Source organism: Mirounga angustirostris, unplaced genomic scaffold (assembly GCF_029215605.1).
Source record: "Mirounga angustirostris isolate CCGP_5_RB_7025 unplaced genomic scaffold, mMirAng1.0.hap1 SCAF_1, whole genome shotgun sequence".
Taxonomy (NCBI): domain Eukaryota; kingdom Metazoa; phylum Chordata; class Mammalia; order Carnivora; family Phocidae; genus Mirounga; species Mirounga angustirostris.
In genome coordinates, this window is record NW_026991709.1 from 204,262,898 (window position 1) to 204,285,483 (window position 22,586).

The following is a 22,586-nucleotide window of genomic DNA, read 5'->3' on the forward strand; positions in this document are numbered from 1 at the left end:
AGCAGGGGTGGAAGGTCCGGGCTGGAGGAGCCTGACGGAGGCAGCCAAGGCTGTGCCAACAGGAGTGGGGGTGGGCTCCAGCCTGAGTCACTGTGTAGGCAGCAGCACCCATGGGCCACGTCGGGGCGAGGAGGTGGTCTGCAGCCATTCTCACCCAGTGCCCAGAGCTGCCTGTCACTGCCCAGAGGCAGCAGCCATGCAGGCCAGTGCTCAGCCCAGAGGTGGCACACAGAGGGGTCTGCAGACAGCGTGAGGGTGAGGGTGGGGCCCATCTCTGACGCAAGGAGGCCCAGGGGACCCTGGGGTCAGGAAAGACTTGATATCCCTGCCTGGGTGGAACGGCGTGTGTGGCAGGGACACCCCTCACGTGACATAAGCCTGTCGAGGCACAGGGTGGCTCACGCCTGCTCTGTGTTTGCTGGCTTGCCCCTCACAGGCCAGAGGACCCTGGCTGTTGAGGGTGGAGGAAAGCAGGTGTCTCGTGAGAGACCCGGGTCCCCGTGGGGGCTGTGCCGCGGAACCCAGAGGGTTGGGGGCCTCACTGAGGCTCTCAGTACTTGAGCATTGGCTGAATGGACATCCGTTGCCTCCATTTTAATGATTATTTTTGCCTCTCTTTCGTGTCCTCTTTTACAGCCCCCAACTTCTGGTCCTTTCACCTCCTCCTTTGGAGGGGCAGGATTCTCAGATGACCCCTTTAAAAGTAAACAGGACACTCCCGCTCTGCCTCCGAAGAAACCTGCTCCTCCACGGCCTAAACCGCCCAGCGGTCAGTACGCTTTCTTCTCTCGCAGCCGCCCGCCCACCGTCAAAGGATGGCGCGGGGAGGGGGACCGAGGGCTTCTCTGTTCACCAGCCCAGAGTGGAGCAGATGCCAGGGGACCCGCACTTGGAGCAAGAGGGTCTCCCTACTGCTTAGTGACCTGGGTCCTCACATGGTGTGTGCCTGGGGCACGCCTCCCATCCTACCCACCCTCACCCCATCCTCGGGGTCCCTTGGCTCCGGGCTTAGTGTGGGCCTCCAGGGTGGTCTCTAGAAGGCCCAGGGCTCAGCCCTTGTGGTGGTGAGAGCTGCCGCGTGGCCCTTGGCGGGGTGTGTAGTCAGGACCCTGTGGCCCTTCTGGCCTCCCCGCAACCCGAGCTCTTTCCCAAGTTGGCTGAGGCCACCCCCTCAATCTGGCGCCTCCCTACTGGTTAAGGACTCAGAGTGGGGTTGGGAGTGGGAGTCTTCTTTGGCCGTGTTTGGTACAAGAGGAGGCAGATGGCTCTGGGCTCCCTTCTGCTTGGCTCCTGCCAGGTATCTCTCCGGACAGCTCCAAGCAAGGGGCTTCCTGCAGACCTCACCTCTCCTGGCTCTGGCTGGTGCTACCAGTCTCTCTTGATCTTGTCCCTGGGGCCCTACTCTCAGGAGAGGGCCCAGGTGTCCCCCTGAGGATGCTGAGGACTTTGAGCTTGTGCGGGGGCTCTCTCCTCTATGATGGCCATAGGCCGACAGGCCGGGTTGCCAGACTCAAAAGGAGAAAGCTGTTGCTTCAAGTGGCAGCGGGATTCACCGCAATTTCCCAGCCCCTTTATCCACCCCTGCTCACTGTTTTCTTGGTGCCCCGGCTCCAGACAGTCTCACCTGTGCTGTCTCAAGACTAGGGGTGGCCACAGGAGACCCACACGCTCTCTTGAAACCTTGGTCCTGCCTGAGCTAGCTTCTGCCCTTCAGTTGGCCTGGGGCTCCACTTGGTGGCCCATGGAACTCTCTAGTTACAGGTGGTCGTGGGTTGTAGGCCCTGCGGTGATCCTACACGAGGTCCACCTGTTGAAGTCCTCCTCTTAGTGGAGAGGCTGCCTGCCCTGTCCTGTCGCCTGGGCCAGCCAGGACTTTCTTTCAGGAGGATGGGAGCCCTGCCCTCAGTGCCCACTTTGGCAGCTCTAAGGGGACACCCCTGGCAGTCTCCTAACGGAAGGGCATCAGGCCTCCACACTCTGCCTGAAAGATGGGGGCCAAAGCATGCATGCGTGCGCCTGCATACACACGTACGTAGGTGGCATGGGCTCATGCTCATGTGCATACGTGTGTGAGCACACGTGTTCATGCAGTGCTCACACGTGTAGATGCGTGTACGCACATGTGCACGCCTTTCCATGCTCCCTCGCAGGTACGCGTTCTCATAACGCTTGCATGCACCTAGGCACAGTGCACGTGTCCACACGTTCCCGTGTGAAGGTACACGCACACGCATGCACACAGGTGGAGCGAGGCAGTAATTGTCAGACTTCAAGGAGGCACACAGCTCTGGCTAGTAGGTGCAGAACGTCATGCTCAGGGTTTCTTGGAAACTCTTATTTTAGCCTCCTCCCCTTCCTTGAACCAGTGCTGGGTCTACTTCTGAATTTGCCCTTCGCTGTCCCCTCTCCCTTGTATTGCCCTCCGCAAGCCTCCCTGCCCCATCTTGGCTGCTGCTTTCAGCGTATCACAGACTTACAAAGCAGAGAAGCCATCCCCGTTTGGGGAGGCTTGGGCCTGTACCCTGGGCAGTCTCAGGCTGCTCTTGCTCTTGGCTTTGGGCCACTGCACCCTTACTCTGCCATGGCCGCTGAGGTGCCAGGTGCCTCAACTCTCCTCGTCACATCCATGGACCCGTAGGATTACCTAGCCAGGTCCTAGTAAGAGCCACAAGATAGGACAGGCACCGTGATGCTCTCTTCTCAGAAGGGGAAAGGGAAGTGAGAAAGGCCGGGTGGGCCACTGTCACACAGCAAAGGCAGCAGGGCCAGCCCTGGACCTCTCCACCCCCATCTACAGCTGTAATGAGAATCAAACCATGAGGTTCAGAGTTCTCACGGGTTCTGGAGGACGGTGGGTGCATGTGCAGCGTGTCATCTGTAAGTGGCCACGACACACCTGCGTTGAGGTCTAAATGTCTCTCATCTGATTCTCTTACCTAGAAGCAATGGCTGATCAGAAAAACTCTGCGCTGTACACACTGCTGGGTGGTAGGTACAGACCGTGTGGCTATTACCGTTTAAGCAGCTTCCGGTGGTGGCTCTGCTGTGATTTCGTACTAACCTCTAACAACGTGGAAACGCTGGCCATGCAGATGTACCCCATGCGTGATGTCTGACCCAGCAGTTGACCTTTTAATGAGTTGCATCTGGGGGGAAGCATTCGGTTCTTTGGGGGATGCAAAGGACCGTGTCTGCCCCACGCTGCCGCTCTGCTGGAGGGAATCAAGGCCCAGCTGTGCACACTGCCCTCCCCCTCCGCATCCACGCTGCACAGAGCGAGACTCCTTGGGCCCCAGAGCAGCCCGGGAGTTAGCTGGTTATTAGCAGGACAGGTCAGCAGATGAGCGCTGGAGGAAGTCCTGCTCAAGGCGGTCTTTATGAAAACACAAGGCACAACTCTTATTCTCTTGGCTGCTTAAGATAGGAAGCAGCCAGGCATGGATGTCCAAGTTGTTTTGTTGCTTTTGTTTTTTAAGAAAACAAAGTCCAACAGTTTGAAAGTGAGGGAATAGACTGTGCTTCTCTGCTCTTCTCACTTAACCTGGCCTTTTCCCGCATGGAGAGGCCCCGTGGCCGTCACCACCTGGGAATGCCATGTGATCACACTCAAGGGCCTGCCCGGCATGCAGAGGGAACTGCGGCCACAGTGTGGCCGAGTGGGGACAAGGCAAAGTGGGTACCCTGCTGCCGGGGGCCCCCCACAACTCTGGTGATGGAGCCGTAATCCCGTAGAGATCCCACGTAGGTGGTCCAGACTGCCTGGTGGTAACGGGTTTCTTTTTTCCGTGGTCTCTAGAACCGTGCCAGGTCTCTGCGCCTGGAGGTGGCTCCGATATGTGAGGCCACTAGAATCCAGGAAGGTTGCTTGATTAGGCTTAGTCCACATTTCTGGACATTGGAGCCAGGGCCTGGGTTTATGTTCTGGCTCTGTCACCATCTCCTTGAGGGGCTCTAGGCAAGTGTCTCAACCTCACCAAGCTCGGTTTCCCTGACTGAACACGGGACCAACTCTGGCCTAGCAGGTGGGCGTGTGGGCAAGGTGCCTCGCACAGTGATTACTCGTGATGTGATGTGTGTGACATGTGTCCCCATCCCGTCCCTAGGGTACCGGGACCAGGACACGGGTCCTCCTTCCACAAGCTCCTTTCCCAGGGGCAGACAGAGGCTGGGTCTGAGGCAGCCATATGCATGCAGGGAGTCACCAAGGCACCCTTTTCCCCACGAGGTTGCAGTTTGGCAGAAATCTTTGCAGTTGAAAAAGTCAGAGATGGGTAGTTGAACTTCAAAGAGGGCTCCAGGGTCCTCGCTGGCGAAGCTCAGCAGCTGTGGTCGCTTGTCCGGGACCAAATGCACGTTTGGGTCTGAGTCATGCGTGGTTTTTTAGGTACCACCTCTGGTACACGACAGCCTGCAGTTTTCACATTCTGTGGGAGCTGTTTTTGTTTGTTTTTGAAAACGTGACTGAGGTTTACTTGACATGCGATAAACTCCCGTGTGTAAGTGTCAGTGTGCAGTCACAGCGGGGGACCCTTCCCCCGGGAGCCTCACCGAGGTTCCCTGTTGAATGAGTTCTGGCGTCAGCCCACGGCTGGCCATCTGTTTTTAGTGCTAAAGATGGAGTTCTCTCTTGACCCGAGCCGGAAAGTGTACCCTCAGGGACCATTGAGAACCCCCGTCGGGGGGCACACCCGGAGCTCCAGTGTCCGCACTGCGTCCTCTGTGCTCAGAGCTCTTTTCTAGAAAGGTCTGTCAAGGTATTCAGTCACCAGCAGGTGCCTGTTTGGGGTAGAGAGAATTGGTTTCTTCCAGGCAGAGCAAAACAGACCCCATTCGCAGCCTCCGAAACCTGTCAGTTAAAGCTGGTGCTCGCACACCTCCCCCAGGTAAACAATGGTGTATTTTCTGCAACGGATCAGAGACCGAGATCAGTCAGAACTCACCGCTAAAGAGTTTCTAGGTAAAAGTTGTTGATTTGCAAAGGGAGAAACAGATTTTTTTTTAAGGGCAGGAAATGGCTGTGTGGGTGTCAGTGATTGGGCCTCCGCACCCCGGCGACAGATAGCGGGATCCTGCGCCCGGCCCCACCCTTGCCACTTCCTGCAAGTGCAGCCCTGGTCCGGGCCCTGCAGTGCCCGGGTGACACCAGCGTGCTAACCAGCCAGTCACCTTTAACCTCTCCGCAATTTATTACCCTCTTATTACTGCTAATGACCTTTTCACCTCCAGAATAAAGCCGTGCACATGCCTGGGGTGTCTTTTTTGCCCCTCTGCCCCTTCTCCTCAATTTTTCCAACGAACACAGGAAAACGAGATAGCACTTAATCTATGTCCTGTTTGAGTCAAATGATTTTCAGAAAACAAGAAGTCCTGTCTCCCCTAGAACGTGAGTCCCCTCCCACACCCGTGTGTGGACACGCGCAGGGTGACTGCGGCTTCTTGCTTCGGGCGGTTTGCTGGCTGCCGCCCACCCGTAGACCAGCGCGCTCGCCGGCCGGTCAGCCTGCCCGTCCTGGGGGAGCCGCCCCGCGGGACTCGGGTGCAGAGGGAGCCCCACGTTCCCCCGTGGCTCCAGCCTGTGTTCACGCCGGATCTCCCTGTGCTCTGAAGGGCCAGGCTGAGGGTGAGACCGGGGTGGCTGTCGTTGCCCGTGTGGGTCCCGACCCCTTGTTTGTTGCTCAAGATCCACTTTTAAAATGGCTTCTCCAGTTGAGCCGTGCGGTTAGCACCTCAGCCTTGAACTTAACTACTTTAATTCCGTTCCCACGATGATTTCAAAGAGATAATTCGGTGGGTACATGCGAAGTTCTAGAACGGGACAAGAGCGGTTCACCGCCATCTCAAGAAGCCTGGAAAATCCCGGTACTTGCTGACCAGCCAGGGTCGGGGTGCTCCAGCGGAGCCCCGGGCGCCCAGCCTGGTGGAGCCCTCCTTTCCTGCCCACCGCTCCCGCCAGCTGGAGGGGGGGGGGCGGGTCTGTGTCAGGCCTGGGGGTGACGCCCTGGCAGCGCGAGCTCGCCGCCGGCCCCGCTCCCACCAGAGGGAGAAACGCCCTTTTCCTCTCAGGCTCTTCCTTGTGAAATGCCTGGAGACAGACTGTTCTTTGGGGTACATTTCTGCTCCGCGAAGTCGGCCGAGTTTGAAAATAGAAGCATTTGCCTATCTTAGCACACGCCCACCCTCCTGCACCCAGGAGGGAAGACTGAGTGGGAGTTCAGTGACACAGTTGTAACCTGTTGTTCAGTGGCTTAGGGTCCTGGAGCAGAGGAATCAGAGCTCAGCCAGCCAGGCTCCTGGGGGGCACCTCAGGGTGGGGTGCAGCCTCGGAGAGCCTTGACCTCCCCCCGCCATCCTGCATCTGAGCATAGGTATGAACAGACAGGAGCCGCCGCCCTGCGCCCGGCTCCGGCCCCTCCCTAGCCATCTTGAGTGCCTCTTGTACGTGCTGCCACACCTCCCCCAAGTCCTTGGTTCCACCTTAGCAAGGTGAGGGAGCCTAGGAAGATGTGCCCAGAGTGGCCTCTGCTTTTCCACGGTCCCTCGTCCCCTCGTTTCTCAGATTCAGAGGACCCCAGTCTGCCTCTCTCCCTCTGCCATTGTCAGCTGAAGAACAGCACATGCGTGGGATTGATGTGTGGGGTGGTGGGGCGGGGGGTGCAATCTGGTCGTACAGAGAGCAAGAGCGGGGGGCCGCCTATTCTGCAACAGGCTCTCCTGCCTCCTTCCAGGCTGCCCCCACAATAGGAGAGAGCTCCTGGTGGGCCCTGCAGCTCCCGTGCACGCACACCTCCTGACCGTCTTTCTGACCCGCCACGTGACACTCTGGTGATTTTGTTAAATGTGGGTACGACGCCTTTGTGCAGGGGTAGCGCTTTGGCAGCCTCAGAGCTCCTCTGTAGGGAGGAACAAAGGCTGGGCCACCGTGGTCCTGTGGCGCAGACCCAGGGCTCCCCCCATTTGGCTGCTGTGTAGCTACGAGTGTCTCCCTGTCCCCCGAGGGTGCCCTGAGCCCCTGGGATGGGGATGGTTCGGGTCAGCACGCAGGGCTGCTCCAGCAGCGTGTCAAAGGCAAAAATCAAAGAACAAATGTGATTTTTGAAAAAGCAGAACTGTGAGACCTGCAGTCCATATCGTTTTTGTTGTAAAGACCGATTTGGGATTTGTAAATTCATTCTTAAGTCTCGAACTCCCCTCCCTGTTTTTGCTCAGAACTAAAGGAGCCTTTTGTTGAAACTTCTCGAAAATGATATTTCTCACTCCCAGTAGTATTTGTCTTTTGAGGACCCGAAAAGTGTGGCTACTTTTCTTCCCCTTTTTCTCCTCTTTCTCGTAATGGTGGGTTGACCCCACCACATCCATGGGGCTCATCACCCAGCTCGCTTCCATGGCCTTTGACCACCCTTAGACACCGCAGAGGCTGAAAAACATACCAGTGGTGGAGATGCCTGGTGGATAATAGTAAATATTTGTTCAGCTTTTCTCAACAGTTCGGTACCAAACCTCATCCTGTTCCCTTCAATGCATTAAGCAGATTTTCTTAAAATTCAGTAAATATTTTTAGTGGAAAATCTCAATGCTGTGATGGTGGGGACCTCAGATTTTATCTGCCAGGGCTGTGCTACCTGGCATGGCTTTGATCTCCCAGGTTTGCCTCCCCTCACATGTGCATCAGCGAGAGTGAGCAGGGCTGGCGTCTGCAGGACTCCTCGCTTGCAAGCCGTTAGATGGTCCCACGCATCACATTTTGAGAAATTAGGTCCCGTCGCTTGCCTTCCGTATCCCACCATAGGCGGGAACCAGAGGGAAACACCGATACACGTTGTTAAAAAGCAGTCTCTTTCAGTAAAAGAATCCCAAGTGATTGTGAATTTGAAAGGTTGTGCTCTGGACAGCCTGCTCACTCTCTTTCTCCCCATGGTCCCCCCCCCCACGCGACTTAAGCTTTTCTGCCGAGGGCAGGGGGGCAGTGGGGTGGGAAGAGAGAAGCCAAGGAAACAGGGAGTGCCCCTCTTCAGCCGCGGTTCTCCCGTGTGGTGTGACAGTCAGAAGCCTGGCAGTCGTGTAGGGGTTCGTGCTGTGGAGGATGAGCGGCAGTTGCGTGGGTGTCCCCTGTTGTGTAAGGCGAGTGACAGCTGCGTGGGTGTCCCAAGTTGGGATAAATGGCAGTTGTGTGAACGTCCTGTGTTGTGTAGGGTAATAGCTAAGGTGGGGCAGCTGTCCTGACCACAAGCCCTTTGTTTTTCATTTTTTTGTTGTGTTTTGTTGTTTTCGTATTATCTATCATCTACAAAAATGTAGTTGCATGTTTCAGCTTTGGCGCTGAATTTTATAAATAGAACCCAGCAAGTGTCCAGTTGGGATGAAAACAAACTCACACTTGGGTGTATTTTTGATACCTTTACCCATCAGATTTGTTGATACCCTAAGTCACCCAAAACCTCTTCGTCTCCTCCTAAGTAAGACTTTCGAACAAGGGGATCTACCTTCTCTGAGAGTTTTGAGCGCTCACGGTCTTTCAAGTGTTCATTCCATCATTTTCCCATGGACGGGCCAGGCTCTCGGGGACCCTTCCCGGGCAGCGGTTTCCTGAAAAGCGTGTTGGGAAAGGCGCAGCGAGGAGGGAACTCCGCTGCCAGAGACTCGCTCAGGAGCACCTGCCTGGGGCCCGGGGGACCCGGGGGGCACAGGGGCACGCGCGGCCTCAAAAAGTTAAATAGGAGAATTAAAGAAATTTCTACCAGGGTGGAGCCGGCCACTGAGTTTTTTTTTTTGTTGTTGTGTTTTTTTTTTTAACAGCACACACTGTGGTAAACCATTGGGTTCATATTGTTTTTGCTAAAGGCAGTCCTGTGTGCGGTTTCGGTGCACCGCTTGGGTAACTGTTGAAACTGCTGCGGTTTGAAATAAGCCCTATTCTGCCTTTTCTTCAATCTTGCATTCCTCTCCCCTGTTACTGAGGACTCCTGTGAATATTGGAGAGTCACTGTGGGCAGCCGGCCAGCAGCTTCCAGCCCCCAGGGGGTCGTCATTCCCCACCTTCGCGCTGCCCAGGGGTCGGGTGGTGCCCCGCGCCCGCCGACATCTAGGAGCGGTGGTGCCGCGCCTCCCACATGGTGTGTGTCGGGAATCACCCCCCGTAGCTCTTAGAGCAGTTTTTTAAAAACCAGTTACCTCTGCCTTCTCTGAAACGTGCCACGGTCAACATCTTTCCTTACTCATGGTACCTGGAGCTGTGAAAAGGCACAAAATGGCAGTGAGTTTGCTCAGGGCCCCGGAGGCAGCTGAAAACAACTTTGTCACGTTTAAGGTACACCTCAGAAAATCGGAAAAATGATTAAGGTGTTAGCAGAAGTGGTTATGTAAAAGCAGGAACTATACCCAGAATGTTTTAAAAGTGCAGCTGCTAAAAATAAATGGGGGTGCGGGGTAGGAAGTTTGGACCGAGGGCTGTCGTGGCGTGCGTTTCTTGGCAGAAAGCCTCTGGTCACCAGTACTGTGTCAGGCCAAGCCAGGGATGCCACCGATTTTGCACGCATCAGGTCCAGTAATTCGGCCTCCGTGCCAAAGTGCAAAAACAGACAACCGAGATAAAAACCGTTCTGTTTCTTTTTTTCCCTTTGAAATCAAGAGCAGTTGATGTGCCCTGGTTTCATATTAACACAGTCATGATTTCTAAATAATAACGGTTTCAGCAACGGAGCAAGACCAGGCCCCAGCAGTTTTGATGTGAACGATGCTTTTCATCTCCCCGATCGCCTCTTGGCTTGTCAGAAACCTCAGCTTAAAATCCTGGCAGGGCTGGATTCTGAACCACTACCCCCAAAAGCAATTTAAAAACCACAACAAACCCAAACCAGGGTGGGGAGATGTTCCCGATTTAAAAGAAGGAAAGAGCACAGAAGTGGGCGATACCTTTGAACATTCGGACCGTTGTGCTCACCCTTGGGGCTGGGCTAGGGACCCCTTTATACCTGCCCTCTGGACCAGACCCTGCAAGAAATGATCCGAGAAATCGAGCAGCTGTCCACCTGGACTTACTGCTGAACCAGGAGCTGTGCCATGCCCTGAGATTTTCAGTCCGTCCCCAGCAACTCTTTACTTTTTCCTGTATTTGAATTTTGCTGTTTGGTCCGTTGTCATTTTAGTTTTTAATTAAAAAAAAAAAATCAGCCCAAGAGTGCACCAGTGAATATTGCTCTTTCTTGCAGAGGAGGGAAGCCAGATGCCTTACTCTTTCCTAGCTCACCAGAGGGTTTCCCCGAAAGGGCCTCAGTCCCTCGGGACAGTCCTGCGGCTCTCGTATGGCAGCACCCAGCCCACGAGGACCCCCCGCTCCCCACTGGGGACAGGGAGTGGTATTTACTTGTGCCAGTTGTTGAGCCCTGCCTACGAGGAACTGACCCTCACGTGTGCTGGAGGCCAGAGCGGGAAAGGCCGGTGCCATGGGAGGTGGACAAGGCAGTGGGGAGCCCTGTAGGGGAGGAGTGAGCTCTGGGGGAGCGTCTGCCAGGGGAAGGGCGAGGCTGTGCCAGGCTGGACAGTGTGGGTGGTCAGAACAGTGGAGGTGGCCACGGGAAGGAGGCTGGGGGTGGCCAGGCCACGAGGACCCTGCAGGCTGAGGTCAGCTTCCCTTCCCCATGCAACCCGAGCCTGTGTCCCCAACCCTCAGGATGCTGTCCCCCACGGCACCCCTGCCTATGGCCTTGAGGGTCCTTGCACATGCTGGCTAAGTGTGCAGATGAGGGCCAGTCTTCCCAGGCCCTGGAAAGGCTGTGGGTGCTCCAGGAGCCCTCCAGAGCGGGCTTCACTTGGGAGCACGTGTGTCTACCTGCGATCAGGCCTCGGATGGTGCCACCACGTGGGGTGTGGAAGGCGAGGTGGAGCTGGCCTCCTGGTACACTCCGCGGGGGGCCTCTTCTGGGGCTGTGCCTCTTCTCTTGGGGATGGCATCTGGCACGTGTGCTGCTCCACCGTGGGGAGGGAGGGTACAGAGGGGGGTTTGAGGAGGTGGGCTGGGCAGGTGCCTGCAAAGTGGTCCAGGGGGAAGGCACCCTCGTCCGGAGGCTGTACGTGCCACTGTGCCGCTCACGGGGCTTCTGAGTGGCTCTGTCAGAGCAGAGAGCTGCAGTCAGGGGTCCTCAGTTTCCTTGTGGGGGCCCAGGGGCTCCTCCCTGGGGCCTGGCGTGTCCTTCAGTCTCCCAGAGGGGCCTGGTCACTGGGCAGTAGAATGTGATGTGCTCACCGCCTGGCGGGTGCCTGGGCGGAGCGCCCACTCCATGGCACGGGTACGTGAGGGGTTTCTGGGAAAGGCCAGAGTCGCTCTCTGTGCCCCCGCAGGCCTTACGTGTTCCCGGCTCAGCTCTGCTGTCGTGGCACGAAAGCCGCCACAGAGGGCACCCGAGCGAGTTGGCCCAGCTCACGGGCATTCACGAGAGCGAGCAGCCCCGTCGTGGGTCGGCCCCTCCTCTCGGTGACTGCCCTGGTAGCTATGCAGGGCGGCCTTCTCCTGACCCTGTGCGAGCGAGCTCGGGCTGCCGAGCGGGACCCCAGGCTGGGCGGTGTAAACAACAGAAGCGTATCCTCGTCTCAACGGTTCTGGGGCCTGGAGGTGCAAGATTGGGGTGTTAGCGGAGCTGCTTCCTTCCGGGGCCTCTGTCCTTGGCTGGTGGTGGGCCATCTCTTTGTGTCTTCACATCCTCTCTCTGTGCGTGTCTGTGTCCTAGCCTCCTCCTCTTATAAAATCACCAGTCTTACTGGGCTAGGGCCCAGCCACAGGACATCATTTTACCTCAGCTGCCATTTCAAAGACCCCATATCCAGACACAGTCAACTTCTGAGGTGCTGGGCGTGAAGACAACATCATGAATTTGTGGGGGATGCAGTTCAACCCGTAGCAACCCCTTGTCGTGGATTAGGAAACTGAATCTGAGAACAAGGTGGGGGTGGGGGTTGCTGTGTTGCTCCCGGTTTTCCAGGGGTGGATCTGGCCTGCCCCGGGGCTGGGCTGGAAGAGTTGAACACAGGTGCCAGGGAGACAGGAGTGCATCCTGGGCAGAAGAACCTGCCAGAAAAAAACCCTGATTTGGGGGGTTTCCCAGGGAAGGAGGTACCACTTGGGCCCTGGAGGGCTGGCGAGGGGTGAAGTTGGGAAGTTTGGCGTGGGTTGCGGGGCCTTTGGGAGGCACCACGAGATGGGGGAAGCATGGGCCTGAGGCAGGGCTGGGCACGGGAGAGCTTGGAAAGCTTCGTTCAGCAGGGAGTTTAAGCTTTGGGCCCTGCGCTAGGCGGGTGGGGGTGGGGGGGACGGGGACACAGCCGTGGACAGCGGGGCCCCAGCCTCACAGAGCTTACATTCTAGTGAGAGTAAAAATACACATGTGACCTAAGGACACAGTGTCAAACGGACTGCAGAGCACCAGATAGGGAGGAATCTCAGCCAGAGGTGGGGAGGGGTGGCCTCTGAGTGTGTGGCACCCACAGAGGAAGGGCCCCCTAAGCCTGAGAACAGCAGGCGCAAAGGCCTGAGCTGGGCAGGGCAGAAGGCGGCCGGGTGCGGGCACAGGGGGTGGGTGGAGGAGGTTGGTGGGTATTCCTAGGGTAGCCTGGAGCCTTTGGGAGATCTAAGCAGCGTGGGGATCAGCTCTTTGTTAAAAAGCCACTTTGCTGGGTGGAGATGGCCTGTGGGGCAGGAAGCCGAGAGGGAGAGTGGCTGTTGTGGGAAGCCGGTTCCCAGGGACCCAGGAGAAATGAGGGCCGCTTGCTCGGGACAGTGACTGCAGAGAGATACGGTGTCTCGAGGTGGTGTGAGGCATGTGGACTGGAGCACCCTGGCCCCATGCCCACTCTTCCTGCTTGGGGTGCCTCTGGGGTATGCCTGGCCCCCCATTGTTCTTAGGTGGACAGCCTGGAGTTTGCAAGCTGCTGGGCTGGCCTCGCCTGACAGCTGTCTCCTCTCCCCACAGTTCTGGGGGCCAGGGAGGCCTTGATTCATCTGTTGGCGCATCCCTCTGGCCAGGGATAGGCTGGCTGTGCATGGTGGCCGTGAGGCGGGGCAGGTCTTCAGGGCCAGTGGAACAAGCCAGACAAGCTGTGGCGGGCTCCCAGAGCACCCTGCTCTCTGCACCCGGGGTGGGGTGGGGTGGGGGGGGGTGGGACGGAGCTGTGCTAAAGTCCAGGACAAGGAGGAGGTGGGAGAGCTAACATCAGGGAGGATGGCGTGGGGAGGAGCATTTGGTGCTGACGGACAGCTTGCAGGAGGTCTGGACTCTGTCATGGATAGGGGAGGAGGTACCCGCGCTAGAGACTCGACCAGTACAGAAAGTGGGGGGGGGTACCCCCCAGGCCTTCACTTTGACAAGTCAGTTGCTGTGGGAGAGAGAAGCCCTAATTCCTGTTGCATGGTGGACTCGGCGCTACCCTTCTGGGGAACAGTCCTGTGACCCGGGTCAGTGGGGCACATCCGGGGGCTTCGGCAAAGGCTTTCCATGGGGGGACCCTTCTAGCTCATAGGGTCCACCCACCATTGGGCCCCACGCCTGCCTGGGAATCAATTTGAGGTCCCAGGGAGAGACAGACCTCTGCTCCAGCCTGCCCCTCCCCCCTCCTCGGTCCGTGCGAGTCCTGCTGGAACTGCCCGGGGCAGGCGGTGTGACGGAGAAGGCAGCACCCACTGTGATGTGGGATGCCAGGGCAGCCTCGGGGTGGGGCGCAGAGCGTGCTGCCCCGTGGGTCTGTGCGTGCATCAGCCACCTCATCTGGCCCCTGCCTCTTCGTTCCCACTTCACACACAGGCAACTGAGGCCAGCCGGGGCTGAGGGACTTGTCCTTGTTGAGGTCTTGGAGCTGAAAGAAGCAGAGGCAGGCTGTGGCCCCAGAGCTCTTAGGGACAGCTCGGGGCCCGTAGAAACATGGCATCAGAGAGGATGCTTCTAAGAGCTAGGCGTGGAGATGGACGGGCGGGTCCTCTCTCTAGCTAGCGGGTGGGGTGGCAGAGGCTGGCTGGGTGAGGAGGGCAGGTGTCCCAGGCTCAGGTGCCGCATGGGGGCGCCGGAGGTGCCGCTCGGGGCTGGGGGCGTTTTCTGGATGTGCAGCTAAATGTCCAGGGTTGTGTGTGGAATGTGGCCCTTGGCTTGTGGGTTCTTGGTGCACATCAGCTTTGAAATTGCAAGAGTAAACATAAGCAGCTGGACTGACAGACTGGAATTATGTTAAGTATCCTCTAGTCTCTAACCTGGGGCTTGGACACAAAGCTGCTTGGACTAAATTGAACACCTCACTCCTGGTGCCCCAATGGGCAAATGAGTGGCGTCAGGCAGGAACCTGGCCTACAAAACTGGCAGACCCTGAAGACTCATCAAGTGTTGCTAGGCAGGCCTGGAGAGGCCCCTGATTCCTCGTGGAGCATTCCGGCACATTGGCAGGACTTGTCAGGAGAAGCCATCTGCCCTCAGGCCACAGCCCCAAGCAGGGTCTCATGGCCAGGTTCCCTCTGATTCTGAACATGCGTATCCCACACACATCCGGTTGAGACTGGCCTTGCTAGGACCTGGGGCATCTCAGAGCCTCTCTCAGCAAGAGCCTAGAGAGGCCCGAACCCTGCCCCTTGGAGCTACCGGCACCGAAGGGCGGAAGCGGGAGCTAAGAACCGAAGTAAAACCTCAGGACAGCAGAGGCCAGAGCCTCACAGCCAGTGCTAGCTCTGTCCCGTAGTGTGAAACTAATCCCCCCCTTTAATCGCAGATACTACTCCCCCCATTTTTTTTTTGTTAGAAGCTTGCAGTGTATTTTTCTGCTCAGCCATGACTTGTTTTTTTTTTTAACTCAGTGTGATAGTAAATGTGTTGCCACTAAAATGAGTCACTTTGAAACATGTCTCCATGTAAACTTGGTAAAGACAGTACGTTTTAGCTGTGTGGGGTGGGGCAGGGAGGGGCTTGTCTGAAGTGGTTTTCTTGTATCGCCCACAAACCTGTGAAGCCTCCGGGATAAGGTGAGAATAAAGCAAGATCCATCCAGGGTTCCCCTGGGATCTGTCCCCCCAGCAGGCGGCATTCCGGCCCTTTCCAAAGAAGGAGAGGGTGTCCCCGAGAGCGCTCGCCGGCCTCCTTAGTCAGCACTCTGTTCTGTCTGTGGTCAGTAACTTGTATTTCTTTTTCTTTTTTTCTTTTTCTCCCCCCCCCCCTTTTTTTTTCTCCTGAACTTTCCAGGTAAAAGTACACCTGTAAGCCAGCTTGGTTCTGCAGACTTTCCCGAGCCCCCCGATCCATTCCAGCCACTTGGGGCTGACAGCAGTGACCCGTTCCAAAATAAAAAGGGGTTTGGGGACCCGTTTAGTGGAAAAGATCCATTTGCTCCCTCCTCTTCAGCTAAACCTTCTAAAGCCTCTTCCTTGGGCTTTGCAGACTTCACCTCTGTAAGTTGAGTTCCCTGTGCGCCACCCCTCCACCCTCCGCTTGCAGCTTCTTTGGGGTTCCTTTTGTCTCTTTGAAATGGCACACCTGGCTTCTGTCTCCTGGTACCTCTACGCTATGCCTTGTGTTATTTATTCTGTACTGCTGCTTTCTGTAAGAAAAACAATTTCTCAATAAAAAAAGAAAAAGAGCTGCAGTTTGGATACTCTGTGGTCAGGCCATGCTTTCTTCCAGCAGGGCGGCCGGATGTGCCCGTTTCTGTCCTTCCTGGTAGATTCTGTTGTTTCTGTGGCCCGGAGGCCGTGGTGTTCATGGATTTTTGGAAGCTGAGATGTCAAACGCTTCCGAAGTATGCACACGAGATCGCAAAAGTCCCATTAGGGTTTCACTGTCCCCAAAAGGGTCTTTGTGCAAGAGTTGTGACGGTCCCACCCCAGGGCATTTTGAGCAGCAAGTAAGGATTGAAGAACCCAGGCAGGGCACGCAGAGGAAGAGCAGTTTGGTCTTTTAGAACTTGCTTCAGTTCCCAGCCACGACGGGAAGAAATCCAGCCTAGAACAACTGCTCTGAAGGCCTTTCCCCTTGCCAAACCCAAACCCAAACCCAAACCCAAACCCTCGCGGAGCCATTTAGCAAAGTGGTGAAGTTGCTTTTCAGAAGCTAATCCTGGGATCTGGAAAGCCTGGCTGTTGTTTCTCGGTGTGCAAAAAAGATTCCGGATTGCCAAGTGCTGTCACGTGGGGGTATTTCCAGCACCTTCCTCGGTACCAAGAACCTTGTTCTCAGAGAGCTTCAGATGTTGTCTTCCCAGAATTGGTTTCACCGTCTGTGGCGCACTGTTCTTACATTCGAATTTGCAGGGTACTTTGTTTCCTGGTTTGGTGCGAGATGCATTGTTTAATAGACGCCCTGACTCCTAGAATATCGGTCTTAAAACCAGCTCTGCCCTGTCGGTGCCCGGTGAGCGCCCAATTTGCTTCAGATCCACCTCGTGCACGGCTGTCCTGCAGCTTCCCTGCCGTCACCCAAGACGCCAGCGCGGTCCCGGCTCTGGGCGACCTGTAAATGTTTTACAACTACAGTTAGCTCGATTTTGTTGATAGCCGGTGCACGCCGTGGATGTATCCAAACGGCGACGGTATTAATAAAAGCCAAAAACAAAACCCGCTTTATCTACCATTTCTTGAATAGTACTGCATTTGTGTTTTGGTGGAAAAAAAAATTTCCAGTGTCGAGAAAAAGAGAGCTATTCATGCAGGAATCAGGTACTCTGTTTTGGGTAGGGAAGAGGGGTAAGTAGATGTGATTGGGAATTTGGAGAAATGACTGTTCTCTTTCTGAAATGCATGATTCTGTTTCTGTGCCCCACCCCGCACCCAGTGGCTGGTTGGGGGAGAATATTAAAAAAAACAACAAAAAACGCTGAGGTGTTACGCTATCGTTTGGCCCAATATTTCTGGTCATTCCAGAAACACCCCCAGTATTGAATCATCCTTGTTTCCCCGTGGGGGATCAAGTTCTGCCCCATTTGTTCTTTGTTTAAAATCACTTTTCCCGCTTCAGATGCCCCAGTTTTTCCAGAGGAAACATCCGACAGCGGGCTTTGGCCCCTCTGAGCGCGTGGAGTACGGGAGAGGCATGACACCTGACTGGCCTGGTTTGTCCCCTTTGGTCATACCATAGTCCCCAAATGGCCAGCCTGTCCCACCTCAGGGCACTTAGGATGCCTTTGCATTTTTGTGACATCCGGGGACCCAGTCCGTTGGCCAGGGGTTTCTGGTTCGCGGGACCTCGGAGGTTTGTGCTAACTCAGGACAGGCGGGAGTTGGGCCCTCCAGGCCGTGTATTTCCGTTTCCCCGAGGTACATGCTGGGAGGTCTCTTACTGCCCAGCGGACTGGCGGCGTGGCTCCTTCAGCGCGGATGGTTCTCAAGTGCCACCAGGACATGCTGTCAGCTGCGTTGGACTTCAGGGAGGCTGATGGCACACGCGTGGGCAGCCCCCCCAGGCGCCCCGGCTCTGCCCCTCTGGAAGCCTCTCACTGACGAGCCCCGAGTTTCCATCAATGGGTTACCTGTGCTTGTAGCCGTTCACAGGAAACGTCTCCGAGATTTGTTTAAAAACAAGACTTTCTGTCTCAGGCAAATGTGTTTATTAGGAAGTAGCCTTTATAGGGTAGCAAAATGGCTCTTTTTTCTGCAAGTCTGCACTAAGAGCAGAGCGACTCAGATGGGATGTGCCGCGCCGGGGGTCGTCGGACCAGTTGGATGTGACCCTGACAGCAGCGGGAGTGAGCCAGCGGGAGGCGGCTGCAGGCGGCCCGTGCGGGGCAGGGCGGGTGCTGTTGGACGCCTCAGCCCCGGTGAGCAGTGGCCCCGGGTGCGCACCCTTCGTGTGTGCAGCCATCTGAACCCCGGATTTCTGCCGAGAGGCTGCTGAAGGAAAACTGCTTGGCGTTCGCCCCGTGCCCGGGAGATGCCTTGGGTGGTGGCATTCTGTGCCCCGCTGTCTCAGCTCCAGGACGGCGCAGGGGTGAAGCAGGAGTCACCTGCCGCTCCTGGAGTGGCGGCTGCACCCACAGGTGCCCCAGGTTCTGGCCGTCACGGTGCATGTGGGTCGGAGGACCAGAGTGACCTAGTCGAGGAGTCTCCACCGGGGCCAGGAGAGGCTCTTCTGCTGGTTGGAGGCCCAGAGGGACCCTCAAGCAACCCTCCTCCTCCGGGTCCTCTCTCTCGGACACCATGGTCCAGCCTGCTTCTCAAGTGCGCACAAACCCCAGGCGGGATCCAGAAGCTGGCCTCAACCCAGTCTGCTCTGAAGGCATCTGGAATGTTCCTGTCAGCACATTTCATTTGAAAATGGGGACCACTTGAGCAGGAGGCTCTGCAGGGACATCCCGAGACTCGGGCTGGGCGGGAATCATGGTGTGGCCCCGTGGCCTCCACTGATACTTGACCCCTCCTGGCCTGGCTTCTAGGCCGTGGCTGGGTCAGCCTGGCCGTTACTTGTCAGCCCCCACCTTCCCCTCCTCTGGGCTGACAGAGGGCGAGATCCCTGTCAGCAGCACTGGGAAGCCGTTTCTGCCACTATTTGTGGTTTTTTCCTTGTTTTTCTCCTGATGAGGTGTTGGAAAATCCCCCAGAGAGTGCGGGGGTGGAGGCTCTCTGTGATGGAAACAGGAGGGGTGGGGACCAGACTCCAGGGAGTCCTACTTGGAGACCCATCAGGCCCTGAACATTTTTCTGGGTAGTTTCTCTAAGAAACTAGGACTCAGCCTTTCTTCCTGGGGATGGCTCTTCTTCATGCTGACCCTGTCCGTACCTGTCGCTACCTGACCCCCCAAGGCCCGGTGGAGGGAGGCCTCCTCTCCTGCCCCACCTCCTTCTCCAGGCCACATGTGGCTCCCTCCACGGCCCCCACCCCCACCACACCTGCACACAAGCCCCTGGCAGCCCCTCCCACCCCGTGCTGTTCTGGCAGCACCAGGCTTGGGTGCTCGGCGCCCCCCACCCAGCGCCTCACTCCGAAGGTGCCCTGTTGCCCCAACTCTGCAGCTGTAGCTGGCTGCCCCCGCCCCCCTCCACCCAGACCCAGACCCAGAGAGAAGGTCCAGCATGTTGAGGGCCCAGGCTCTGCAGCCACCTCCCCCCTGTCCCCAGGCCTCCGCATCCCCACCTGTCAGAGGAGCTCACCCCCCAGGTTGTCGCTCAGACTCAGTACATGTGTGCCGAAGTAGCCGTGAATTTCTGTCGTGCTTCCTTCCCCGGTGCTCCCAGTGGGGTCTGTTCGGGCCTTCACGAAGCCCGTGTCAGATCGGGATTGTCTGTATGTCTGCTCCCAGGGGGCGCCTTTCAGAGGGCCGGCCTGCCTCTTTCTTTGGTGTCCTCCTGTGCTTAGCAGAGAGCCGGCAGAGCTGAGGCCGAGAAGAGAGACTCGAAGGGACCCGAGCCCATGGACAGGCCGCAGCTTTGCTCGGGGGAGGGGGGGGGAGGGGGGGAGGGGCCTGTGACTCAGGCCCGTGGGAGAACCAGAGACCCACACCCGGGGAAGAGCATGTGAGATCTAGCTTTGCTGTGCTCCCTGTAGAGCTAAGGTGCCTTGGATGGTTTGAAATCACCCATCTTGTTTAAAAGTTTCCTCCTTTGTTTAAAAAAGTGGTTTTTTTTATTGGACCTTTCGGAAAAGGACATCAAGAGCTCCTGGACGGATCGGCAGCGTAAATGCCAGGGCTCCTATAAATGCTCAAGTACGAGGTGGCTCCTGGTGGGCCCAGAGCTCCCCGGGCCGTGGCTGGGGTAGCGATGCCACATCGCAAGACCGTGTCGTCTGCGCGCGTTTGAAACGCAGCGCCGTGCGTGTGCCAGAACTCTCCAGTCCCGGCGCCTCCCACCCGCTGGTGTCGTCGGCCTGTCATCGAGGCCCAGGCCTTGTAGGTTTGCTGTTTGAGCCCGTCGGCGCAGCTGAGGGCTGCTGTGGAGCAGAGATCAGTGTCGTGCCCTGAGAGGAGGCGGGGCGGGGGCCCCTCCCTCACACCCCCTCGAAGCCTCAGAGACTCCTAGCTGGGGACGTGCGGGAACCCTCTGTGTCCCCAGATGGGTGCCTGGCAGTTGCCTGCTTTGGCTCCCTGCAGAGGGCTGGGCGGCTAGTTTCTCTGAGGTCCGAGGTGGTAGCCAGGGTCAGACTCAGCCCTGTTTCTTGGTGCATGTGACTGTGGGTCGGGACTGGGGAGCACGTGTTCCCTGCCCGCTCCCGACCAAGACATGGGCTCCTGGCGTTTTCTGGTTTTCACGTGCATACCAGGCAGCGCACCACCCACCCCCACCCAGCGCATCCCAGCATTGCATTTCCCTGCACCCCGACAGCACGTGACGGGTGTCCTCGTGCCCCGGCCCCCCACCCCAAGCAGCAGGTCGCAGCTCCTGGGCCAAGTAACCCAACCTCCATTTTCCTTTGCAGTTTGGCAATGAGGAGCAGCAGATGGCCTGGGCCAAGCGGGAGAGCGAGAAGGCCGAGCAGGAGAGGCTAGCGCGGCTGCGGCGGCAGGAGCAGGAGGACCTGGAGCTGGCCATCGCGCTCAGCAAGGCCGACATGCCCGCCGCCTAGGCGCCCGGCCCGGGGCGGTCCCGCCAGAGAACACTCCAGCCTGTCTGTGCACGCACATGCACACGTACACACACGCACACACACGCACATACACACACGCATGAATGCACGCACACGTACCCACACGCACACACACCCACACGCATGCACACGCACCCACACGTACATGTACCCGCACACACACGCACACGTGCACGCACGCACACGGACACACACACACACGTGTGTGCGTGCTCACAGTGGTCCCCGTTCACCTTGTGACATGTCACAGCCACTGTTATGTCAAGGACTCGCTGGTCACAGGGCCTCAGGCTCTGGGGGCTCGCCCAGCAGGGAGGCCCGGACAGGGGCTGCTGCCGTAGATGCTGCTCTCCGCGGTGACGTCCCTGTCGGGTGACAGCGCCGGTTCTCACTCCGCCTGGAGCACAGGATGAGTCGGGGAAGCGCGGGGACTCCTTGCCTTTCATCTCCCACCCGGGCGCACCCACCCTCACGCCGCCCCGACCTCCCTTCCGAGACAGACATCTGGGCGATGTATGCATTCGTTGTATAAAATTAAGTTTGAATGATTAATATAAAATATTTTAATACAAAACGATCTTTTTTCCCCCTTTCATTTAAATATTATTTTCTTTGCATTAACATTCACACGTGGTGTCAGGCGAACCAGCCCCACAGCGGGCGGAAAACCAGGTGGAACATTCTTGTTTCGATCCTAAGCATTTGAGTGGCTTTTAGGGCCACAGAGTCAATTTGGGAAGTTTCTGGGGGTCACCCGGCACCCCAGGATGCAGAATGTTTCTGAGATAGTTGGTTGTAACCTCATTGTCACTAGAGTAGGTGGCCCTTTGTCAGGGCCCTGCAGTTTGAAGAAAGATTCATGCACTGTTCACTGAGGCCTGGTCTACACAGGGGGCGAGGCCTCCTACGAAACCTGCAGTCGGAACCGGGAGGAGGGAGAGTTTTCTACTAGGATGCAGCTGATTTCCCCTAGAACATTCCAGAAGCTTGGGCATAACTGCAGGGACAACCTCAGGAGTTGCCGAGGACATTGCAGATCTGCCCCCAGCTTTGCTTTTCACTGTCCCCAGGGAGACGGGACATCCTCAGGCCAACTCCTCTCCGATAGAGATGATAAATCTTTCGAATCTGAGCAGCCTGAGCACAGCCCCGGAACAGAAAGGCGGCAGAGAGCCTCCAACCCCCAGGCCGTGCCGGTTTGGAAGGGGATGAGACGGGGACGCCAGGACTAAATAGGCCCAGAGTGTTCCCCGTCAGGATCCGCCTTGATGGGAATCTCAGGGGACAGAGCCCCAGCCCCTTGTGGTGGGGCTGGATTCTGAGACCCTCCTTTGGGAAAGCTCTTCAGTGTTCTGTGCCTCTGGGCCAAGGTCTCTGGCCGCTCCCCGTCTGCTTACCGCCACCCCCTGCATGCTGACTCCATGGGCTTTGTTGCAGCCAGGGAATTGCCCTGAGACGGGCATTTACGGACTCGTTTTTACATTGTAATGAACTTTACGTTTTAGACGCAGTTTCAGATTTGCGGGGAGAAAAATCACAAAGAGAATACAAAAGGGTTCCCACAAACCCTGCACAATTTCCCCTGTGTTTTAACAGCTTACGTTAATATGGTACGTTTGTTAGAATTCATGAGCCAATATGGAGTTATTATTAAAGGTCACCCCTTTATTCAGTGTTTTTACCTTTTTTTGTCTCAGGACCCCACTGTATATATAGTTGTCTCACCTCCTGAGGCTCCTCTGGCCGGAGGCGGTTTCTCAGACTTGCTTGCTTTTTGCTGACCGTGACAGTGTGGAGGGGGCTGGGCAGGTGGCTCCCAGCATGGCCCTGGGTTTGGCTTGTCTGGCGTTTTCCTCCTGCTGGGACGTCGGGGTGACGGGTGGGGGCAGAGCACAGAGGTGACGTGGGTCCCCATCATCAACACCGTCTGTCGCTGCTGATGCTGACCATCCTCCGAGACGGATGGACTTTCGAAGGCAGCTTTTCGGACGCAGGTATTCTGTGACATGGGCCCCTCTCAGGGTGATAACCCGTGCGGATGAGAGGACAGCGTGA

At 57.0% G+C, this 22,586-nt stretch overlaps 1 protein-coding gene across 11 annotated transcripts in view; it reads left to right on the top strand.

Annotated features, from left to right (window-relative positions):
• Positions 1 to 21,108, top strand: part of EPS15L1 (epidermal growth factor receptor pathway substrate 15 like 1) — a 95,744-nt gene extending 74,636 nt beyond the window's left edge. For 6 of the 11 annotated variants that reach the window (XM_045862775.3, XM_045862777.3, XM_054504863.2 and 3 more), the window contains 4 exons: positions 637 to 769; positions 2,941 to 2,988; positions 15,204 to 15,409; positions 20,364 to 21,108. In XM_045862775.3, coding sequence (XP_045718731.2) covers positions 637 to 769; positions 2,941 to 2,988; positions 15,204 to 15,409; positions 20,364 to 20,510 — 534 coding nt within the window. In that variant the 3' untranslated portion in view covers positions 20,511 to 21,108. Of the gene's footprint in view, positions 1 to 636; positions 770 to 2,940; positions 2,989 to 15,203; positions 19,823 to 20,363 lie in introns of those variants that run through there. The other 5 variants (XM_045862776.3, XM_045862779.3, XM_045862781.3 and 2 more) reach the window with 5 other exon arrangements.
• The last annotated feature ends 1,478 nt before the right edge of the window (positions 21,109 to 22,586 follow it).